At 42.4% G+C, this 19,053-nt stretch overlaps 1 protein-coding gene across 3 annotated transcripts in view; it reads left to right on the forward strand.

The window, feature by feature from the left end:
• Nucleotides 1–19,053, forward strand: part of cadm4 (cell adhesion molecule 4) — a 134,614-nt gene that overhangs the window by 84,185 nt on the left and 31,376 nt on the right. The window contains exon 1 of one of the 3 annotated variants that reach the window (XM_041044046.1): nucleotides 12,113–12,925. The exons of 1 other annotated variant lie outside the window; for it this stretch is intronic. In XM_041044046.1, coding sequence (XP_040899980.1) covers nucleotides 12,829–12,925 — 97 coding nt within the window. In that variant the 5' untranslated portion in view covers nucleotides 12,113–12,828. Of the gene's footprint in view, nucleotides 1–12,112; nucleotides 12,926–19,053 lie in introns of those variants that run through there. One more of the 3 variants, XM_041044044.1, reaches the window with a different exon arrangement.

Genomic DNA, 19,053 nt, shown 5'->3' on the forward strand with positions numbered 1-19,053 from the left:
TTAGGCCTGTTTGTGACTGCTGAAGTCTAATTTAGTCCCCTGCTGGGGGTGTTATTCTCTTCATTAGAATTATCAACAGGTGTACTGGGGCCTCACAGATAAAATACTGCCTGATAGCAGCAGTGTGTAAGTCATGCTTGTTGGGGCCTAATTCTTCTTGTTGTGGTTAGTCTCTAAATGGTCTCAAATCCCCCAAGTTCCCTCGAGCTAGTTAACCAAGCATACTGTTGATGAAGCTGAATGAAATGTGAAATCTGGAATTTTTAAAAGAGGCAGGAGGTATATAACATTTAGGCTGGCTAATTGCTGTGAGCTACTTCAGCTTATTTGATGGATCCCTCTGGTGTGGCTTGGCAGGGTCTCTGTCCACTTTGAGTCATCCAGGAATAAATAGAGGAATGAGCATGTGTGTCTGTGCGTGTTTGTGTGCTGAAGTCACTGTACACTGTGTCCTGAGAGGAACGGTGTGCTCGTTAAAGCGGTTTGAGCAAGTATTTGCTTGTTAAAGGCAAACAGCGCCCAGTAGCCCACTGCACAATAAACGAGCAAAAGAAAATCTCTTTGATGAATTGATAAATTTTTTATTTCACTTCGCACAAGAGGGATGTAGGCTGAACCAACTTTTGCTCATTTTGGCCCTCGCTGTGATCCACTGAGTGCTGTGTGTGACTGACTGTCCAAAGAAAAAAAAAAAAAAGGTAAGGCAAAGTTGAATTTGATGGATTTTCTACTTTTTTTTTTTTTTTTTTAACCAAAACTCATAATATTGAATCATTAGTCTAGCTGAAAAACAATTAGCAGATTGGCGACAGGAGCCTTTGTTAAAGTCTGCCAGTGTGTATATGTAAAATTTGCCCTCTCTGCTTATTGAAAGTATGATTAATATACTGTAGGTATGTCTGCTTATTTTTTCCTACACAGTAGTGTCTGATTGGTGTGTGGGTGTGACAGCCATATGGTCATTGCACAATCCAGTGTGAGAGATCACTAATGCTTATTACAAAGATAAAAACAGTGGTGGGAATCAAAAATGTATAAACAGAGCCTGAAGGTAGTTAGAGGTGGAGGATGTGAAGAAGAAAAGAGAGGAGGAGGAAAGGGCACATGAATAAAAAACAGTGCTGTGTCAGGTCAGTTGTGTGGAGGCAGTGATAGGTACAATGAACATGCCAACTGTTTGTTTGGTATAGTGCTTATATACGTGGGCTGGGTGTGGAGTGTCAGTGAGGGCCTTTAACTATCTTCTGTTGTCAGCAAAAGAAACAAACTTTGAAGAGAAAGACTGTCGCACTTCTTTTCTCCTCGGGAAAAAAAAATCATGCAAATAGTGAAAAAGAGAGAAAAGTTATGGGCTGATGAACTTGTTCATCTTAGTGATGAACTTGTTCTAATCCAATAAATCATACTTACTTTATCTTTCAGTAATCATTACTTTAATCTGTTTATCAGCCATTGCCTCTTAAGCCACAATTAGAAGCCTCAATTAGTGAGATAGTCATTTGTCTGCATTGATCGTCACTTTTCTGACATGATCATTCAACTGTGATGCAGGAAGTTAAAAATGAGGGCAGATTCTTAATTACAACTTTATTTGTACAGCACAATTTCATACAAAAGTGGTGTATAGAGTGATAACATAATGGACAATAAGTTAAAACATTTATAATATACACACAGCCATTGTCTTTGGGAATTACCCAGCAATTTAAGAAAAAAGAAACATTTTGTCATATTATTCTTTTGCTTTACTAACTTGCTTTAGTCCTTTCTCACCATAAAACATCCAAATAAAACTTCAACTACACTTTGATACTGGTTGTTATATTTTATTAATAATATACACATTTACTGTTTATAGATCATAGATCAAGATGATCATGCTCAATCTACAAAGACACAAAAGCTCTGATCTGCAAGTTAACACCTCACAGCACTATAATTATTATTTTCTGGCATTCCATAAAAAAAAGAGAGGGTCCAAAAAAGATATTCAAATCGAAAAAAAAAAAAAAAGAGACAACAGAGACAGGCAGAGAAAAAGAGAGAGAGGAAAAAAGGAAACTCAAAGAAGTAAAATCAGAGGCACTGCTGTCAGAGTCACCTTGTAGGAACAGGAAGTGAGTGTCCCAGTGAGCAATGTTTGGTACAAGTCGGACTAAAGAGAGGAGAACGGGGCTGGAGAAAGAGAAGACAGACTGATGAAAGAGGAGGAACGGTTAGAGAAGAGCTCTGACAGATTGTCATTAAGAAGGACAGCTGCCTTTTTCAATATTGACTCTTATAATCTGTAATCCACACACAAACACACACGCATACAGGCACACACACCCTCCCACAGACAAAAGTGTGCGTGTACTAAGACGCACATAAATTCGCTCACATTTTTATTTTTCATTTATTCTGCCATGTACTGTGGTCTCATCACAAGTGAGATATTTTCTAGAGAAACATCTGCAAATACAAGTGACAATGAAAGTGCACAATCTAATTTAGTCAAATGTTCAGTCAACATACACTAAAAAAGCAATTATTGAAATTCCTGAAAAATATGAGGACGGGAGATTTTAATTTCACAGTGCTTTGCAGCCAGTTTTGTTTACAAGGTGCAGAAAGCAGTCATGTTTAGAATTTATGCACAATGTATTTAATTATAACAGGATTGTGAACTGTTACCATAATTACTGGACTTTAAAAAAGACAGTAGAGATGTGAACTACATGGGCAGCTTCAGAGGATAGTTCAAAACAAGATAAAATGCCTTATCTTCTAGCTGTTTGTTTATTTTTTTTTTTTGAGTCTGACCTTATATAAAACTCTCATGCCATGCTGTATGTACGTTAAAATATGAATCACTGTGATCATTCCTCCTCTTCACAGTGGCTGTCAAAGGGATGCCCTGCTAAACTGTTACAGCTGTTTTCACAGAGAACGTGAGGTGACTTTTACAGGCAGTATGTTTGCATACAAAATCAATGGAAAGATGCAAATGCACCTGATTAGCCACAAATTTTCATGAGAAGAAACTATTTATGAATCTGATTCATGAATTTACAGAGATAAACTGCCTACAAGGTGTGAGAGGAAAAAGGAGACAGACTGAAGGGAAACGATAGGAACAAATGGGAGTTCAGCAGTCAAATGACTTTGAATCTAAAACACATCTGTGAATTCCAAAATTCAGCCGAGTCTTATCAGAAATAAGCAGTCTGAGTTAGCAAAATCAAGTAGTTATCTTCATTCATCCATAGGTTTATTGTTCATATTATTCAGCAACAAAACTATATGTCCAGATGTATCCCTCTGCCATAGCTCAACAAGGAAACAGTGTTTACAGAAAACAAAAGGAAGGAATCTTGTACTCAAAAGTCCATAGCTTTGGCAGATACCCACTTCATTTGGCTAACTCACACTGCTAAAGCCTCATATTAGTCTCAGCTGAACATTGTACAAATGACAAGTGAGTGATTTATTAAGATGGACTTCAAGAAATCCAAACTTGCACCTTGTTACAAACCTGTATATATGCATGCATGCCGCTGTGTGTGAAACCATGCACAGAAATGCACACACCTTCACAGAGTCAGACAAGCATGAATGAACTAATTAAACGCACTCTGTCTTTCTCTGACATACACACTGCTCCAAGTCCATAAAAGAGTGAATAATTGAGCTGACTTACCTACAGTGTATTAACATACTGTAGCTTTAATATGCAGAGAGAGAAAACAGAGTAGAAAGGACAAAGAGGGAGAGGAAGGATGTGACAGAAAGAGGGAGAGAGTGAGAAAAGAAGATGAAAAACATGAGGAGAGAGTGAAATGGGAACAGACGAAAGGGAAAGAATGGAACGAAGAAAGTGGGAGAGATAGTAGTGGGAGAGTGATAGGGAGGCAGTGGAGCAAATCAAAGTAAAATTAAGTGCATTTACATATTTAGATGAGCGCTTCTAGTCAGCCTGTCTAATTATTTCATCTCCATTTTTCATTTGCACGCTGTTCAATCCAAAAGCAGCAGGCCGTGAGGAAAGTTTCTCTCTCTCTCCCTCCTCACCGTTACTTTATCACATTCACACTCACCCCTCTCTCGCTCGCTCTCTGACTCTCCACCCCTTGCGGCCGCCCTTCGTTATCCGGGTCATTACCATACGCTTTTTGTCCGTTCGCACTTGTCCTCCCTATCTCCCTCACGCCCCCTGCTCCTGCTCTCTTACCATGTTTTATGCATACGAGGATACTGGCCCACATGTGTCCAGAAGCGCGCGCGCGCATGTGTGTGTCTGTGTGCATGCCTCTCAAGGTTCACTGCTAATGCCCTTTCTACAACCATGTTTTATGCATTGTGTTTGCCTGGCGAAGACAAGTATATGTATGTCAGTGTCCAATATATGTGTGTGTGTGTGTCTCTGTACACCCACCCACTATTAAACCCTTCAAATTAGCATGAACCATGTCAGGAGCAGCCAAGCCACGTTAACCTTCTATCACTGATTTTCCCCTTTTCTTTATGCCTTTCTTCACACTCCATAAATCTGTCTTTCACCTTGCTCTCACAATCTTTCCCTCTCTCCCTCTCATCTCTCCTCTCCCTCCTTCTCCCTCTCTGCCTCACCGCTGTTCATCACTTTGTTTACATCCCCTTTCTCTCTATATTACTTCCCCTTGCTCCTATAAACACCCCCCTCCTTCTACACCCACACTCATCAGCTCAATCTATCAGTGTGTGTGTGTATGCAAGCATGTGTATGTGTGTGATAGCATATCTTTGCTTTGAGGCCTGTTTGTGTGATTCTGTTTATGTGCGCCTCTTTGCCAGTGTGAGTAGGTGTGTATAGTCTGAACTGATGTGTGTATTTTACTGCATGTGTTTGTGTGCGGTAGTGCGTCTGCATATGTGTAGCACATGTGTGTGTGTGTGTGTCTGTGTGTGTGAGAGAGAGTGCGCGCACATGCATGCGAGTGTGTCTGCTGGCATAAAAGGTTGTTATGTGCTTTAGGTGTTAATTGGCTGAGGAGCTTCGTTAATATTCTCCTTGCGAGCCTGCTCGTCAGGAACAGAGCTGGCAAACTGATGAGTATGTGATTTTCCTCCTGAGAGAGAGAGAAAAAGAGAGAGAAAAAAGAGAGAGAGAAAGGGTAACAAGAGTGACTTCAGTGCAGAGACCCTCTGTAAGGTCAAAGTGAGAGAAGAGTAGAGCAAGGAAAGGAGTGGAAAAAAGCAACAGAGGCAGAGAGGGCAAACAGGGAGGGAGACAGACAAGCAGGGATGGGTAGGGAAAGCAACAGACAGAGTGAGAAAGACAGAAAGAGATGGAGGGAGGGAGTGAAGGAGAGATGTGATAAAAAGCCATAAAGGGTTCCATTGAGGCACAGGGTGAAAGAAAAGATTATATCATGCGAGGGAGAAATTATCCCTTTGTTAGGCGTCTGTGAATTGGCGGAATGGGGGCAAGGCGGTTGGCAGTGTACCCCCGGCGAGGTGGCACATAGCTGCTCAATTTTAATCACCCACTCTGTGCCACGACAGCGCATAGTTTACCAGGTCCAGACCCCGCTTCTAGCTACACATGTGCACGGAAATATACAAACTATCCCCCTGCAGAGTGCACAGAAATGAAACATCATAATCTGCAGCTTTGACAGGTTGATATGCACATCAATAACACATCACACGCATATACCTGGAAAGTACAGAACAAGATAATGAACCCGTGCATGCTCATATAGGCACAGTGACAACCTAAGTGTCAGACACACGCATCGAGGAACAAAGGAGAATTCTACACGTGCAACATGCAAATGTTAGCACATGCACTGAGAACAAAAAGAAGAGAGACTGACACATGCACTGCAGCAGGGAAAACAGTGAGCAGAGAGTCGTAGCCTGTCACTGGGAGGTATGATGCCACATGGATAATGAGTGTTACTCCCAGCAGGTAGCTGTGTAGCATGTGGCTCACAGCACACACAGAAACACTCGTTAGGAGGCTCTGACAGTACGTTCTCAACTTGGCAGGTACCACAGTTTGCATTTATCTTACTGAATAAGGGATGACTGAGCTTAGTGTTTTGTTGCATCCCAGTTGGGGGCCTTGCATGGTTATGCATAAAATATGCCTGTAATGCCTTCTCATACTTAAACTGTGTATGTTTTCTGAGATGAGTATGTATTCTATTAATGCTTGTATCAAAACAGCAAGGGCCAGGAGCATATTGAAGTGTCAGGTCTGTGTTAAAAAGCTTCCAGCCTTGCTGGCGTATATACTTTAACACCTTGTAGGCAGTTATCTTTATCTGAGCAAATAAGAAAACCTGTACCAACCTTGAATCCTCCTGTAATTGCAGATTTTATTCACACTAGCAAGGACTAATGCCTCTTCTGAAGCCCTTGTCAGACATTACTTACACAATTGTGTTGTTGACATTTTGGTGTGGCTTTTGCTGTCCTGTTAAGTTGCTGTGTTGGTGAGTTTAGTGTCCTAAAACACTTGGTAACGTGAAGGAGTGTTTGTGAGCATCCCATCTGATGCCTCAAGTTAACACGTGCTTTTTCAGCAGTTAACAAACACCACAGAAATGAAAACAGTGAAAGTTGTGAAGTGAACAGTTTGTATTTGTAGTGAAGACTTTGCAAACGTGTTTAGTTTACAAACGCTTCCTTGTTTCATTGATATAAATATATAATTCTGGCATCAATATGTTCCAGAATTGTTTCTGTTTGAATGCAAAATGATAGGGTTGCACAGTAGAACCTGTGATTTTCTATACTCTAGTACAGCAAGTTTAGTTTAGGAAACACTGGAAGTTGAATTTAAGGATGTCACTGTGGTACAATAGTATAATATACGGATATAAAGTTGATCTTGTGCATGGATAGCAAAAGAAGAAACTCAGTTGTGCCAGTTTGTTTAATTTCCAGGCATCTCTTGGTGTGAGAAAGTAGTAAGAATCTTTTTTTTCAAATATTTTTGACCTCACAGTCTTCTAGCTTTTGTCTGCACTGGCACTGAAGAGCGAGATTCCCCAGAAATTGTTGTGGAGATAAATTTCAAACCTGGCTCACATTCATGGCCCCAAAACAGGAACATTTCTCTTCTTCAGGATGAAAGCATGTGCCTGTGAGAAAGGTTCTGAGTCCCGTGTTTGTTAAATAACTGCTCTATCTGATTAAGTGAATTCAGTACAGTCAATTAAACAAAAGGAGAGCATTTGTATTACAGTAGTGAGCTTCAGCTGGCTTCTTTAGCTGCACCAGCCATCAGTAGCCCTCTCCACGTTCAGTTCTTGCAGTCTGTCACTTGAGAGTGTTTTGTACTAAAATGCAATCTCAATTCTTTGCTAGGCACGACAAAGAATAAGCTAAAATTGTTCACATTAATGTGAGGTTGATGCATGGTAAAAGCATAATGGGATGAGACTAATAATACAATGTCTACAATGGTTACCACAGCGCCTTTATGTCCTTCCTTCTACTCAATAAAACCAGTGCCAAGTCTGTTGTCTGCCAGAAAGTGAGTTTATTCTCTGGGTTTACCGTGGATACATAAAGAAAGGTGAGGCAAAGTATCTGAAAAAGCACAAGTAATTTCAAACAGCCAGTGATTCAAATCCTAATATCTGCTTTGTATTCTTGTTAGCCTGTCATGATGTGAGCCATATTGACTTTTATTTATTTGCCAGGCTCCACTATCAACAGAGTGTGAAAAAATCAAAACTTTGTAATCCTAAGTTGTGTGAATAAAGACGGGTGGTGTCACTCGAAATGTACCCAAATGATTGGGCCGTATTGATCCCTTTGCCCAGGAGCGTGAGGTGAGCAGGAAGTAGCCTGAGCCGTGCCTCCAGAAACTGCAGTCACTGATAGTGTCCATAGATCGAGGAGCAGTGACTTTTCTAATTAGAGAGTTCAGAGCAAACCCAGTTGGATTAGCTAGTGCATGGCTCTAGGCTAGCTATTAACACCAAGTCAGCCAGACAAACAAGAAATCAGAAAAATGAGAATGAGAAAAGAAGGAGAGCAGAGGGCCAGGGAGAGGCTGAATATGCCAACCCTGATGTGGATGCCCTCAAACCTGCATCAAAATGGTTGTTTTAGTTTACAAGAAAAATGGCGTGTAATTTGGTATGTCTGATGTTCTCCTTGTAAAAGTTAAAGACAGAATATAAGGAATCAAGCTCATTGATTCTGTAGTATCTTAAATTGTAGTTGCAAATAGTATGGTGTATTTCGTTTACACCGGAGAGAATTCCAGAGGAGATTACTCAATCAGGACAGTTCAGATAATACTTTTTCTGTGAGTGATTAAACTTTCTAGTTGTCTGGGACTTTGTGGCAGCTCCAAAACAAACTTTATTAAAAAAAAAAGAAAAGAATACTTGAAAATGCTACTTGAATTGCATTCAGAATGTACACAATCTGTATTCATGAATATCTGTATGTATGAGTTCGCATGCCTACATCAATGTAACCACACAAATACTTGGATGTTCACTTATGCTGGAACACCCTTGGGGAGAAGTTCATTTGATTTATCTTTACCTTTCAGGAACACATGCCCTCCTTCCCACTTTGCCAGCTAATAAACCCTCAAGATTCACACCTACACAGATGCATATACATGTACCCTATACCACAACCTCACACACACACACACACACACTCACTCCCAACCCACTCTCCTGCACAACCTCAAGGGAGACATAAGAAATAAATTCGACACTTCCGCTTACCCAAGAAGCGCCTTAAGGACAAAGAGAAATTTAATCTTGGATAAGCCTCCCGATAGAATCTCTGCATTAGCCTTCTTCTGCTGGTTCACAGCTATCCCATCAACCCGTACCTCCCACACCTTGGCCTGATTCCCTCGCATCTCTCCTCCTCTACACTGCTTGTGTTTTTTTTTTTTGCGCTCCTCTCCTCCTTTACCTCTCCCCGACTGTCTCACCACTTCTTTTCACTTTGCTTTTCTTTGCTTTGAACGTAGTAGAGCTCTTTTCTCCACCTTACCTTTCCATACCATCAAATCGTCCTTGTCTCCCACCTCATACATCCACCATCACTTTTCTGCAAGCCTCCATCTCTCCATCTATTTCCAGTTGTGGTACATACTGTATATCTATATTTCTGTTCCGCTCCCTTGTCGTAGCACTTTAATACCATTGGTATTAAATGCTGGCACGACCTCCTCGGCATACTTAAGCAGGCAGGGATCCTTGTAAGGCTGTTTGAGTGCTTAATATTTTCAGCACGCCACTGACTTAAGCCCCTTAAGTGCTTTGGCAACACTTATTCCACGGTGGCACCAATGAAGCCCATTAAAAATTTGATTTGGATGAGAGAGGAAGAGGGAGAGAAAAAAGAGGATGGGGGGATAGGGGACACAATTTGCCATTACCTCCCTTCCTTCCGCACACACTGCGACAAAAACAAATACACCCATCGGGGGGTTGCCCACACAGGGACTTTGCAGAGACACAACTATATCCACTCTCGCCAGTTGCGCAATGATTTGTAATGTGTTCTTTTTGTCTGTAATTATGTCCTTTGTTTCTCTATAAAGCACTTTGTGATGACCCTATTTTGTTAAAAGCACTTCATAAATAAATTTGACTTTATTTGACTTGATAATAGGGAACAGCATGTTTCAAATTGAATTCATGAAGATGTTTGCAAATAGACCTTGTGGCAGATTAGAGCTGATACTTTATGATCAGTTGATTAAGAACAAGTAGAGGTGTTATTGTAATAGCAAAACTGTGTTGCCTTTCACATTTTACAGGACAATGAAAGTCATAGACGCAGAGTCTAGTGTAGTTAGCTCCCGCCGTTGGCTTTGTTTTGCCAGTTTTATTGCCAGTTGCAGTAATGATAGTACATGTGGCAATGAGCGTGAACAAAGGAATTGCATTATGCATGTGTTGATGCAAAATGTACTGACAGGTTGGACTAGCCGTTAGCAATGATTTCTGTTTCATCAGTATAAAAATATGGAGCAGATACCTTTTACTGAGCCGGGTTCACATCAGCATAACTCATAACACAGTCGTAGTCACATTTATTTCTGCTTTATCCACATCCGCTTCGTATTACAAATGCCTCACACAAACATGTACACAGTTCTTGTCAGCAGACAGGCATGCGCATCCCTCCAGCCATAAAAACGACCATTTAACATAAAGAGGCACTATGATGCCTCTGTGTGTGCCTGCATGGATAAATTAATGGGTAGTAGATAGTGAAAGGGCCAAACAGACAGCCAAATGTACACTCTGCTTCAGTCAACACTGGACATTCAGACACACATGCTGCCACTGTTTGTTGACCTGAAAGGCAACCATTGTCACTGCTTCCATCCACACACACATCCCTAACCTTCACAAAATAGTATGCAAAATATGCAGACACTGATCCCACACTGACACACACTCATTCTAAGCAAGGGGAGGGAGGCCAGGGTTATATAAACAAGTGGAAGACGAAAAACGGATAGACAGATGGATGTGATCAACAGTGATACCACATTGGGATTATAGCAATTTTCATAGATCAACAGGAGAGAAGTGAAGCAAACGGAGGACAAATTTGTGGGAACTAACTAGCTGCTATGGATTGACTGGAGGATTGAAGGAAAAGGAGAGAGAAAGAGGGCAGAACGGATAAACTAAATACAATTTAAGGAGATCAGTTTGAACAAGTTAATACACTTTGTTTTCCGTCCGTCTGCTGCCAGGCCCCGGACCTGCCAGACCGGAGCTGCTGGTGCACACCAACACAGAGTAATTTTCTCAGCGACAGCCAGTTGACGGGTGAAGTCAGAGCCGTAGGGAAGATTGGGGATGATCCGCTTTCGGCTTTGCCAGAAGTGTCAGGGCCGTCGCCGTTAGAGCTCATTGTGTTTGCAGTGGCACAGGGAGTGAGAGAGCGGGCAGTGTGTAGTAATCTAAAGATGACACCCACACTTTATTCCATCAGATAGTGCTCAGTGAGGTGTGTGGTGCAGCTCGTCACACTTTGTCTATGCCCTACAAACACACGCACACACACACACACACACACACATAAAACACGCATTCTTACACATACAAACACACCAGAGCTACACACTCTAGAGACGGATGACGCATTAGGTCCTGACAATCAGCGGAACCCTGTCCGGACCTTAAACATAGCAGGCTCTCAGATCAGTGTGTATGAGTGAGTGTGTGTCTGGAGTGCACCCAAGCGCTGACTGCACCCAGCGGAGCATGTTGGAAAGGAAGAGTTAGGCAGGTCGATGCTGCACGATTATACTGTCTGATAGCCTGTGATTATTCTGAGGAGTCTAAAATTACCATGTAAAATCACTGTCCATTTACGCTACAGTGTATACATGATAGCATATCGAAAGAGTTCTGGCATTCAAGCGAATAATGGTAGATACCTTGCGAGAATAATGTGCTAGTCTCTGGGGTAAAATAGCAGACCAAAAAGTGTAATATCAGAAACTAGAGCGTATTACTGCAGTTTGCTCAACCCCTTTCAAGTTGGTTATTCTACACAGCGCGAGCACTTCCACTTTCTGTCTTTATAGAACAGCACTTGAGCTCAATGAATTTTATTTAACCTTAGCTATCTCCAGATGAGTTACAGTAGGATGGTGTCTCCATCTCTCCAGTAGCCTGCCCAGTTCTGTTATAGCTCAAAGGGACATTGACTTCTGCCTGTTGATTGGTCGGTGAGAAGTGGTGAAAACCTTGTTTGACTCATTAAAATAAAATCTGTTTGAATGAACACTGTTGCCCTAGATTTCTCGGTCCTCTAAGGGATGGCAGTGTAGGTAGCTCTATTGCTAAAGTTAGCATTCAGTCAACATCAGTAGAGATAAACTTGACTTGCTTGGTAAGACAGTTTCCCAGCCTGTATCGGACTGAAATATAGTATTATTGATGTTTTCTGTTCCTTTGAGCAGTGTGGTTTGACCTACAGGATACAAGCAGTCTGTTTGTTGTTGTGGTTAGTTGTGTGGCTGATTGTTAGGGCAGCTTGTGCTCAGAACTACCTTGAATTTTATACTGCAGGGTAGGGTTGATGATTATCTAATTAAGTTGTCCCTCATTTGATTAGTTGCATAGCTGCCATTACTGAATACCCTTGCTGGTAAGGAATATAGTATTTGGTATTGGTTTCTGTGGTTTATTGATCTGAGGGTCTTGTGCTTTGGTCTTAGGAGGCTCAGAGCACTGTGGTAGAAAATAGCTAGCCTTGCCGTGTTGTCTTTGTTGTCATTTTGCTTAGATGGGACTGAGCTCCTGTGCTGCCTTGTAGCAGCAAAGCTTCGGCACTGTACGGATTTAAGACACTGTGTGTTGTAAGTTCTTTCTAAACAGCACAAGGTACTAAAGTCAACAGTGGAACTTTTTGTTGCTTTAAGCTCATTTCATTTCTGTTTGCACTGTGATGTAGTGTCTAAATCGCTAGCTCTGTTAGCACCGTGAGCTCTGGCCAGATTTCTGTGTATTGCATGCAAACCCTGGCTACAATTCAATTCTGTCACTTTGCAGCTAAAGCAGTTTCTTTGCATGTGTTGTGATGCAGTGTAGTACATAAGAGTCCTTTCTTAAAGTGCTGTCCTCAAACAACAACTTCTGTCTGATTGCACTGAAGTAAAGCTGGGCAGTTAGTGTGTGCACGTGCCTGCAGCATTGCAGAGAACAAATCAGAGTGTGTATGAGTGTGTGTTTGTGTGGACTAGTTTGTCTGTAGCAGTGCAGGCAGGGTCACAGAGGACCCATTGATCAAACGTGCACATCCACACGCACACGTTCACACACACACACAGCTTCTCAATACACAATGAGGCCTCTCCGGAGCGCTGTCCTCTGCCGCCTCCTCCCTGCCCCCTTCTCTCTGGCCCTGCGCAGCCTGGTCCTGGTCCTGCTCTGCATCACTCGTAAGTCATACGCGCATGAATACTCACATGCACATACGCACCCATAAAGATTAAATGAGACGTGCAGTATTGATTCTAGAAGGAAACTCAGGTGTCATTACACATCAAGTAAGTCAGCGAAACAAGTACATAATGTTCACATGTACATACTCATTTCATATTATAGTCAGGATATGGCAATTTAGTGTAAGTACAAGCTCTTTGTTCTTTTAATTTAAATTCCCTGCAGATATACCTCTAAATGCTGTAATGTGATGCCTCTGTTATATAAAAGGAGAACACAATTGTGAATATGATACTAATTGGTGTAAAGTGATGCAGAAAGAGATCCAGTGCAGTGCCCAGCACATGACCAAAGGAGGAATATGAGAGGAATGAAATGAAAGCTTGAGATGATTTGTTCAAAATGCTGGTAATTAAGTTAGAATTGGTAATTAAGATTAAGAATAGAGAGAATATGATGACAGGAGTGTATACCCAAGAGGTGAAAGGATCGGGGAAGGAGAAACCAGGCGAGAGAGAGAGAGAGAGAGAGAGAGAGAGAGAGAGAGGATATGGTTGAACCAATGGACTTAAAGGGAAACAGTCACGAATGAAAACAGAGAAAGAAAGATAGATATAAGACTGGCTGAAGACTTTTTCTCAGCTTTCTTCTGAAGAACCTAATAAAAGAAAGTTGGACCCCAGAGTGGGAGAGATATAGTGAGTCAAATGGAGAGGTTGTTGAATAAAAGGAGAATGTGCAAGAGACCAATATATAGTGAGAGAGAGAGAGACATACTGGCACAAGGAAAGAAGGCCTGGGCTAGACAGAAACTTGTACTGTATGTGAGAGAGGGAGGGAGCAGCAGAGTGAGAGAAAGAGAAACAGCGAGAACAATACAGTCTGTGTGTGTGTGTGTGTGTGTGTTCAAGAAAGACAGAGATGGAGGGGAGGGGTACAAACATGAAACAAGAGACAAGGTCTTAAAAAGAGATGCATGAGGTTGAGATTTGAAACTAAGAGTCACAAGACTGAACACAAGGCAGAGATGGTGAGAAAAGCAGTACACAAATTGAAGTGTCATGAATGGCAGGGTTGCTAGCTGCTATTAATACCTCTTTCATTGTTATTATGTATTTAATACGGGAAGATATTCTTTCACTGCTCATTGGTAAACAAGCGTAGTACCACTTTGCACAGTACCTTCTCCTCTGTGCCAGTCAAAATCTCAATTCAGTGTTTTCTTTTTGTTTTTGTTTTATTTGCATATTAGATCAACAGAAGGAAATTGTGTTTTGTCGGATGTTGTCCAGGATGCGGGGTGGGGGTGACAATCAGGGAGAGAGAGATACAGAGAAAGAATAAGTTTGTGTCTTGGCAGTCAGCGTGGTTATGTAATTCATGCCAGTAGGGCAGTTTTGTGTTGGGCCTTGTATGTGCACACACATATACTCTCTCATACACACTTAACACCATTTCACACAAACACACTTGGTTTTTAAATGAATGCACACACACCAGTATGTATTTCCTCTCACGCACATTGATCAGCGTTTCAAACACACACACAGTGCACAACAAATACACACTAAAGGGAAGGCTGCCATGTGGTGGATTTTGAAGGGGTGTTAAGACCAGGGCTTTTGGCTGTGGTGAATCTCCAGTGTGGTAGCCGTCGCGTAATAGCCCTGTAAATTTCCTTTAAGCCGCTGTTGGGATGTGTGTGGTGGCCATTGTTGCAGGGTTGTTGAAGCTGTGACAGACCCGGGCCATAAAATGCTGCACAGTAGATAGAGCTAACCAGCTTTGGCTGTCAAAAAACGAGAGGATAGGGAAGAAAAAGAAAAAATAAAAGATGATGGTTTGTGAAGGGTAAGAAGAGGTGAATAAGAGAGCAGAAAGTGTAATAGGATGGGTGGATAAGAGGAGAGAAGAGTGCTCAGGGAGATGCAATGCAGCGGGAGAGGGAGGAAGAGGGGATGGGGCAAGAGAGGGATGAGGTGATTGAAATACGCCGAAGGGCTGGAGAGACATAAAGATAAGAAGGTCAAAACAAGAGATGCAAGAGCATGGAGAGGATGGGAGGAGGAGCAGGAAAAGAATGGCTGAGGTGATGAGAGGAAGAAGACAACATATTTCAGTGCTGAGGATGGAGACAGCGTGACGGGGGAGCAAAGTCAGAGTGTTGAAAACAGAACGTGAAATATGTAAATAAATGAGAGTAAATGTTTCTAATGAGAGATCAAGAGTGAAAAGACACAATTTTATGCTGATTTTGCTGATTAGTAGTTCAGTGCTCACAGTACACCAGTGGGCGATGGAGAGAGAGTTGGATGAGAGAAGGTCTGAAGTTCCTGCCAAAGAGAGGGAGATTAAGAAAGACAGACAGAGAGAGAGAAGAAGAGAGGGACAGAAAGTGGAAAGTGGGCTGAGCTATATGACAAGCAATTAAAAGAAGTGAAAGTGGAGGAGAAGATGAAAGAGGGAGGAAGAACTGAGATACTCAGTTTCCCTCTCCACTCATTTGTTTTGTCCTCTTTTCATTTTCACCCCTCTCACTTTTTTCCCTGTCTTCCCCTTGCTCCCTCTCTTCTGTTCTCCCAGCACACTATAAAAACAGCATGATTATGCTGCAGACTTGAGCTGCAGAACAAATCACATTTAGCGAAGGAGAGTGTGGAGATAGAACCAGCAGAGAGGCAGGAAAAGATTCCCACTGAGTCACAAAAAGAGGAAGAATGAGAGAGAGATTGCAAGGGGAATGAAAGCTTGGAAGGAAACTATTGCAAGGGGGAGCAAAAACTACCCGAAGAAAGAAAAAAAAGGAGAGATAGGAGTGAAGAGATGGAGGCTAACAGGGGAGAGAGATTTAACAATTCTCCTGAGGCCTCTGAGAGAAGAGAGTAGAGGGGATCTTTAGGACAGCTCTGATGAGGAAGATGCATGATGAACGATGCAATAAAAGATAAGGGTGAAGAGAAGGAGGAAACAGGCAAAAAGGAGAGAGGACTGATGAAAGAAGGAGGAATCAAGGATTAGATCAGGCGAGGGATGGAGAGACTGCAGGTTAAAATAAAAAGAGAAAGAGGGAGATGGTGAGAATAAGATTAGACATGAAGGCAGTGGGAGGAGAGAATTATGAGTTGTGGACTAAGTGGAAATGAGGGAGGTGGGGGGAGTACGCACAAAAAATGAGAAGAAAGGCTGAGCGGAGGAGAGGGATGAAAAGGAGGACAGGAGAAAGCGACAGAACGAAGGTAATGAGAGAGACGAGAGCGAGATTTGTAAAGGATTATGTATTATTTATAGAGGGTGCATTTTTTTCTTTGCACTGGATTTGATTGGCAGAGTTCTGGCTCCCTCAGAGAGATGGAGTGATAATTTTAGACTGAGGAGAGAAAGGGGGAGAGGGAATGGGGGGAGAGTTGTGGGTCTGCAGAGGGAGGTATGGAGGAGAAGAACCTCAAAGTCAGCTATTTCATAGAGTCAGTACACTGCAAAACTCTGTGATTAACCTGGAGCAAGTGTTAGTACACACACACACACACACACACACTCATGCACATAAACATTGCAAACCTCATTTGCATACATACCATGGAAACCGGCTCGTTTCACAAACTCGGGGGATAACGGGAAAAATGTACATCCAGATGGGAAGAGATGGAGAAGTTGCCAGTGGATGACCCCAGAAGAGTGGAAACTGTGAGCTTCTGTTATTGTTTTAATTAACGCAGTAATAACATAAGGGGTTGTGCATTGTAGTCTCCTGCATCGATTCCCTTGTAAATCCATGGCCAGCATGCAAAGAAAACACAAGCTCTTGGCCCACTTCCAACTGAAAGATAATGAGAGATAATGAAAAGGAAGACAGTGACGGCACTGCTTCAAGGATACATGGGGGCTTGTTTGGGGCAAATGGAGACAGCTCATCTCTTATGTGGCTTGTCTTTTTATTCTGTCTTTTCCTCTCTTCACTCTGAGACGTGGAGAGTGAGAAATGAAGGGAGAGTGAAACCATGGGAGAGAGGCGCAGCAAGGTGGTAATTCAGCCTGCTAACCCTGCACCACTGAGGCAGTTTCTAGAATTTACTGTGACCAAGGGTGAGCCAGCAGTCCACCTGGCTGCCTCCCAAATCCCCCTCTTTTAACTCTCGACACCTCCCTTCATACCCTCCCTTTGTCCCTCTATCCCCTTCCTCCCCTGGCTTATAACTCAACCCCATTGCGGGACCATTAGGACGGGCCCCTGAACAGCCTTGTCTTATGAATTTGCACGACTATTATTTATTTATTTGTTTATGTATTTTGAAATGATGGCCCTTCTTGGATCTCTATTGCCGTAGTAAATAAAGGCTCCTTTTTTTTTTCCAGGGCCTGACAGCCGGGGTAGAAGCATTTCAAATGATAAGAAGCACCAATTCACTGCTATGAAATACTGCCCCCACTTGGATGGAGAGAGAAGTGATTGTTTTTCTTCCCCCTCCTGTTTTATTTATCCTTTGATCATAGCTGTCAGTGCACTACCATGGTATCGATTGCGCTCAGCATTCGCTCTTAATATAATTCAACGCTTGTGGAGTATTTTATTATGGTCACAGATTTTAATGGGGCCCAGATTAATACCTCTGTCACAGAGGTTGATTTCCCCCCCAACCCGCCTCTCATTCCCTTTCTGTACTGTACTGTGCTGGTGATCAGAGGCACAGGCTCATGGCCTTGATGTGAATGGCAGCCCATAAAATCCACAGTCAAACTAAAGTGCTGTACCCAGCTGTGTTATGAGCAGGAGTAGAATATGCGTCATCTCTCGTATATTTCGTCCAGCCCCCACCAGCTGCATTATTATACTCAAACCATCACTTCCTAACTCCCTGCTATCATTTCCTGGTTAGAGCCCTCACTCCCCCACCTTCTCTCCATGCCTCTGTTCTCTTCACCCAGATTGATCACCCACCACCAGCCAGCAGGTGTTTCTGGGTGGCATCTCTCAGCAGGCGATAGCGGATGCCAGTCGTCCCACTCAAAACAGCGGTTAACAATTTTTTTTTAATCTCTTTGTTGCTTTTCTTTGCACTTTACCTCTTTGCCACTTCAGCTAATTTAAAGAGGTGACAGCTGTCAGGAGAAGTGGGTGTACAAATGGATAGCTAAGTAGTTTTTCTGGCCCCCTCCCAGAAGCAAACTTTTGACCGCTGTCTTTGTCTGGAGTCACTCTCTCTGTCACTTGAACACCTCTTTCTCTGTTGGTTCTGATGGGTCACTAATCACACAAACGCTGCACTGACTGCTTTCTTGGGATGCACAGCAGCACGATTACAATCAGCACTGCTTAAAACAATGGCGGCCTAGCCCGGTTGCCACGGTGATGAGTAATAACAGGCATTAGAAAAAATAATTGGGATGGCAGTGGCAGGCCCTGATGCCCTCCAATATGAATCACAATATTGATGCAGAGAACGGGAGCAATAATGACTACAATTAGTGGTAATTGTCAAGATTTTTTTCTCTGTTCCATAGAGTATTAGAGTCCCCTTTGTCTTTATCCCCTCTTGGTTTCTTTCTGTCTTCAGTTCAATATCAACTGTGTCTCTCTGTTTCCCCTGATGTGATGAATATGTAGGCTTTGAGTATTTCATTAAAGGAGATTAAAATCGAGGAGAGAATTAAATTTGGATGAAGTTGGGGGATCAGATGATGTCAAAGTAGCTTAATTGCAATATGCCAACCCCTGCATATGCACACCCAATGCATATGCACCTATTGTACATGTGCCCACACATTCACACGCACACACACAGACACACACAAACACACACACACACACACACACACACACACACACACACACACACACACACACACACACAGAAGCTTAGGACATGCTCGGTTGCAGATATAGACATTTATTTTGGCCCAAAGCAGTCAAGTCAGCAACTCCTGCTATGGCAGCCACCATCTGTTTGTCTCACAACATTTCTTGCCTTCTGAAGGTGTTTTACACAGCTCAGAGACACTGCTAGACCCAGCAGTGAAATATATATAGTCCCGCCATCTTTATCGGCACTCCTTATTGCCTGCTTCATCATTGTGTGTCAATATTGATGTCGTTCTTTCTCTAAATCCTCCCCATGGCCAACACTTT

This window comes from Toxotes jaculatrix, chromosome 8 (assembly GCF_017976425.1).
Source record: "Toxotes jaculatrix isolate fToxJac2 chromosome 8, fToxJac2.pri, whole genome shotgun sequence".
Classification (NCBI taxonomy): domain Eukaryota; kingdom Metazoa; phylum Chordata; class Actinopteri; family Toxotidae; genus Toxotes; species Toxotes jaculatrix.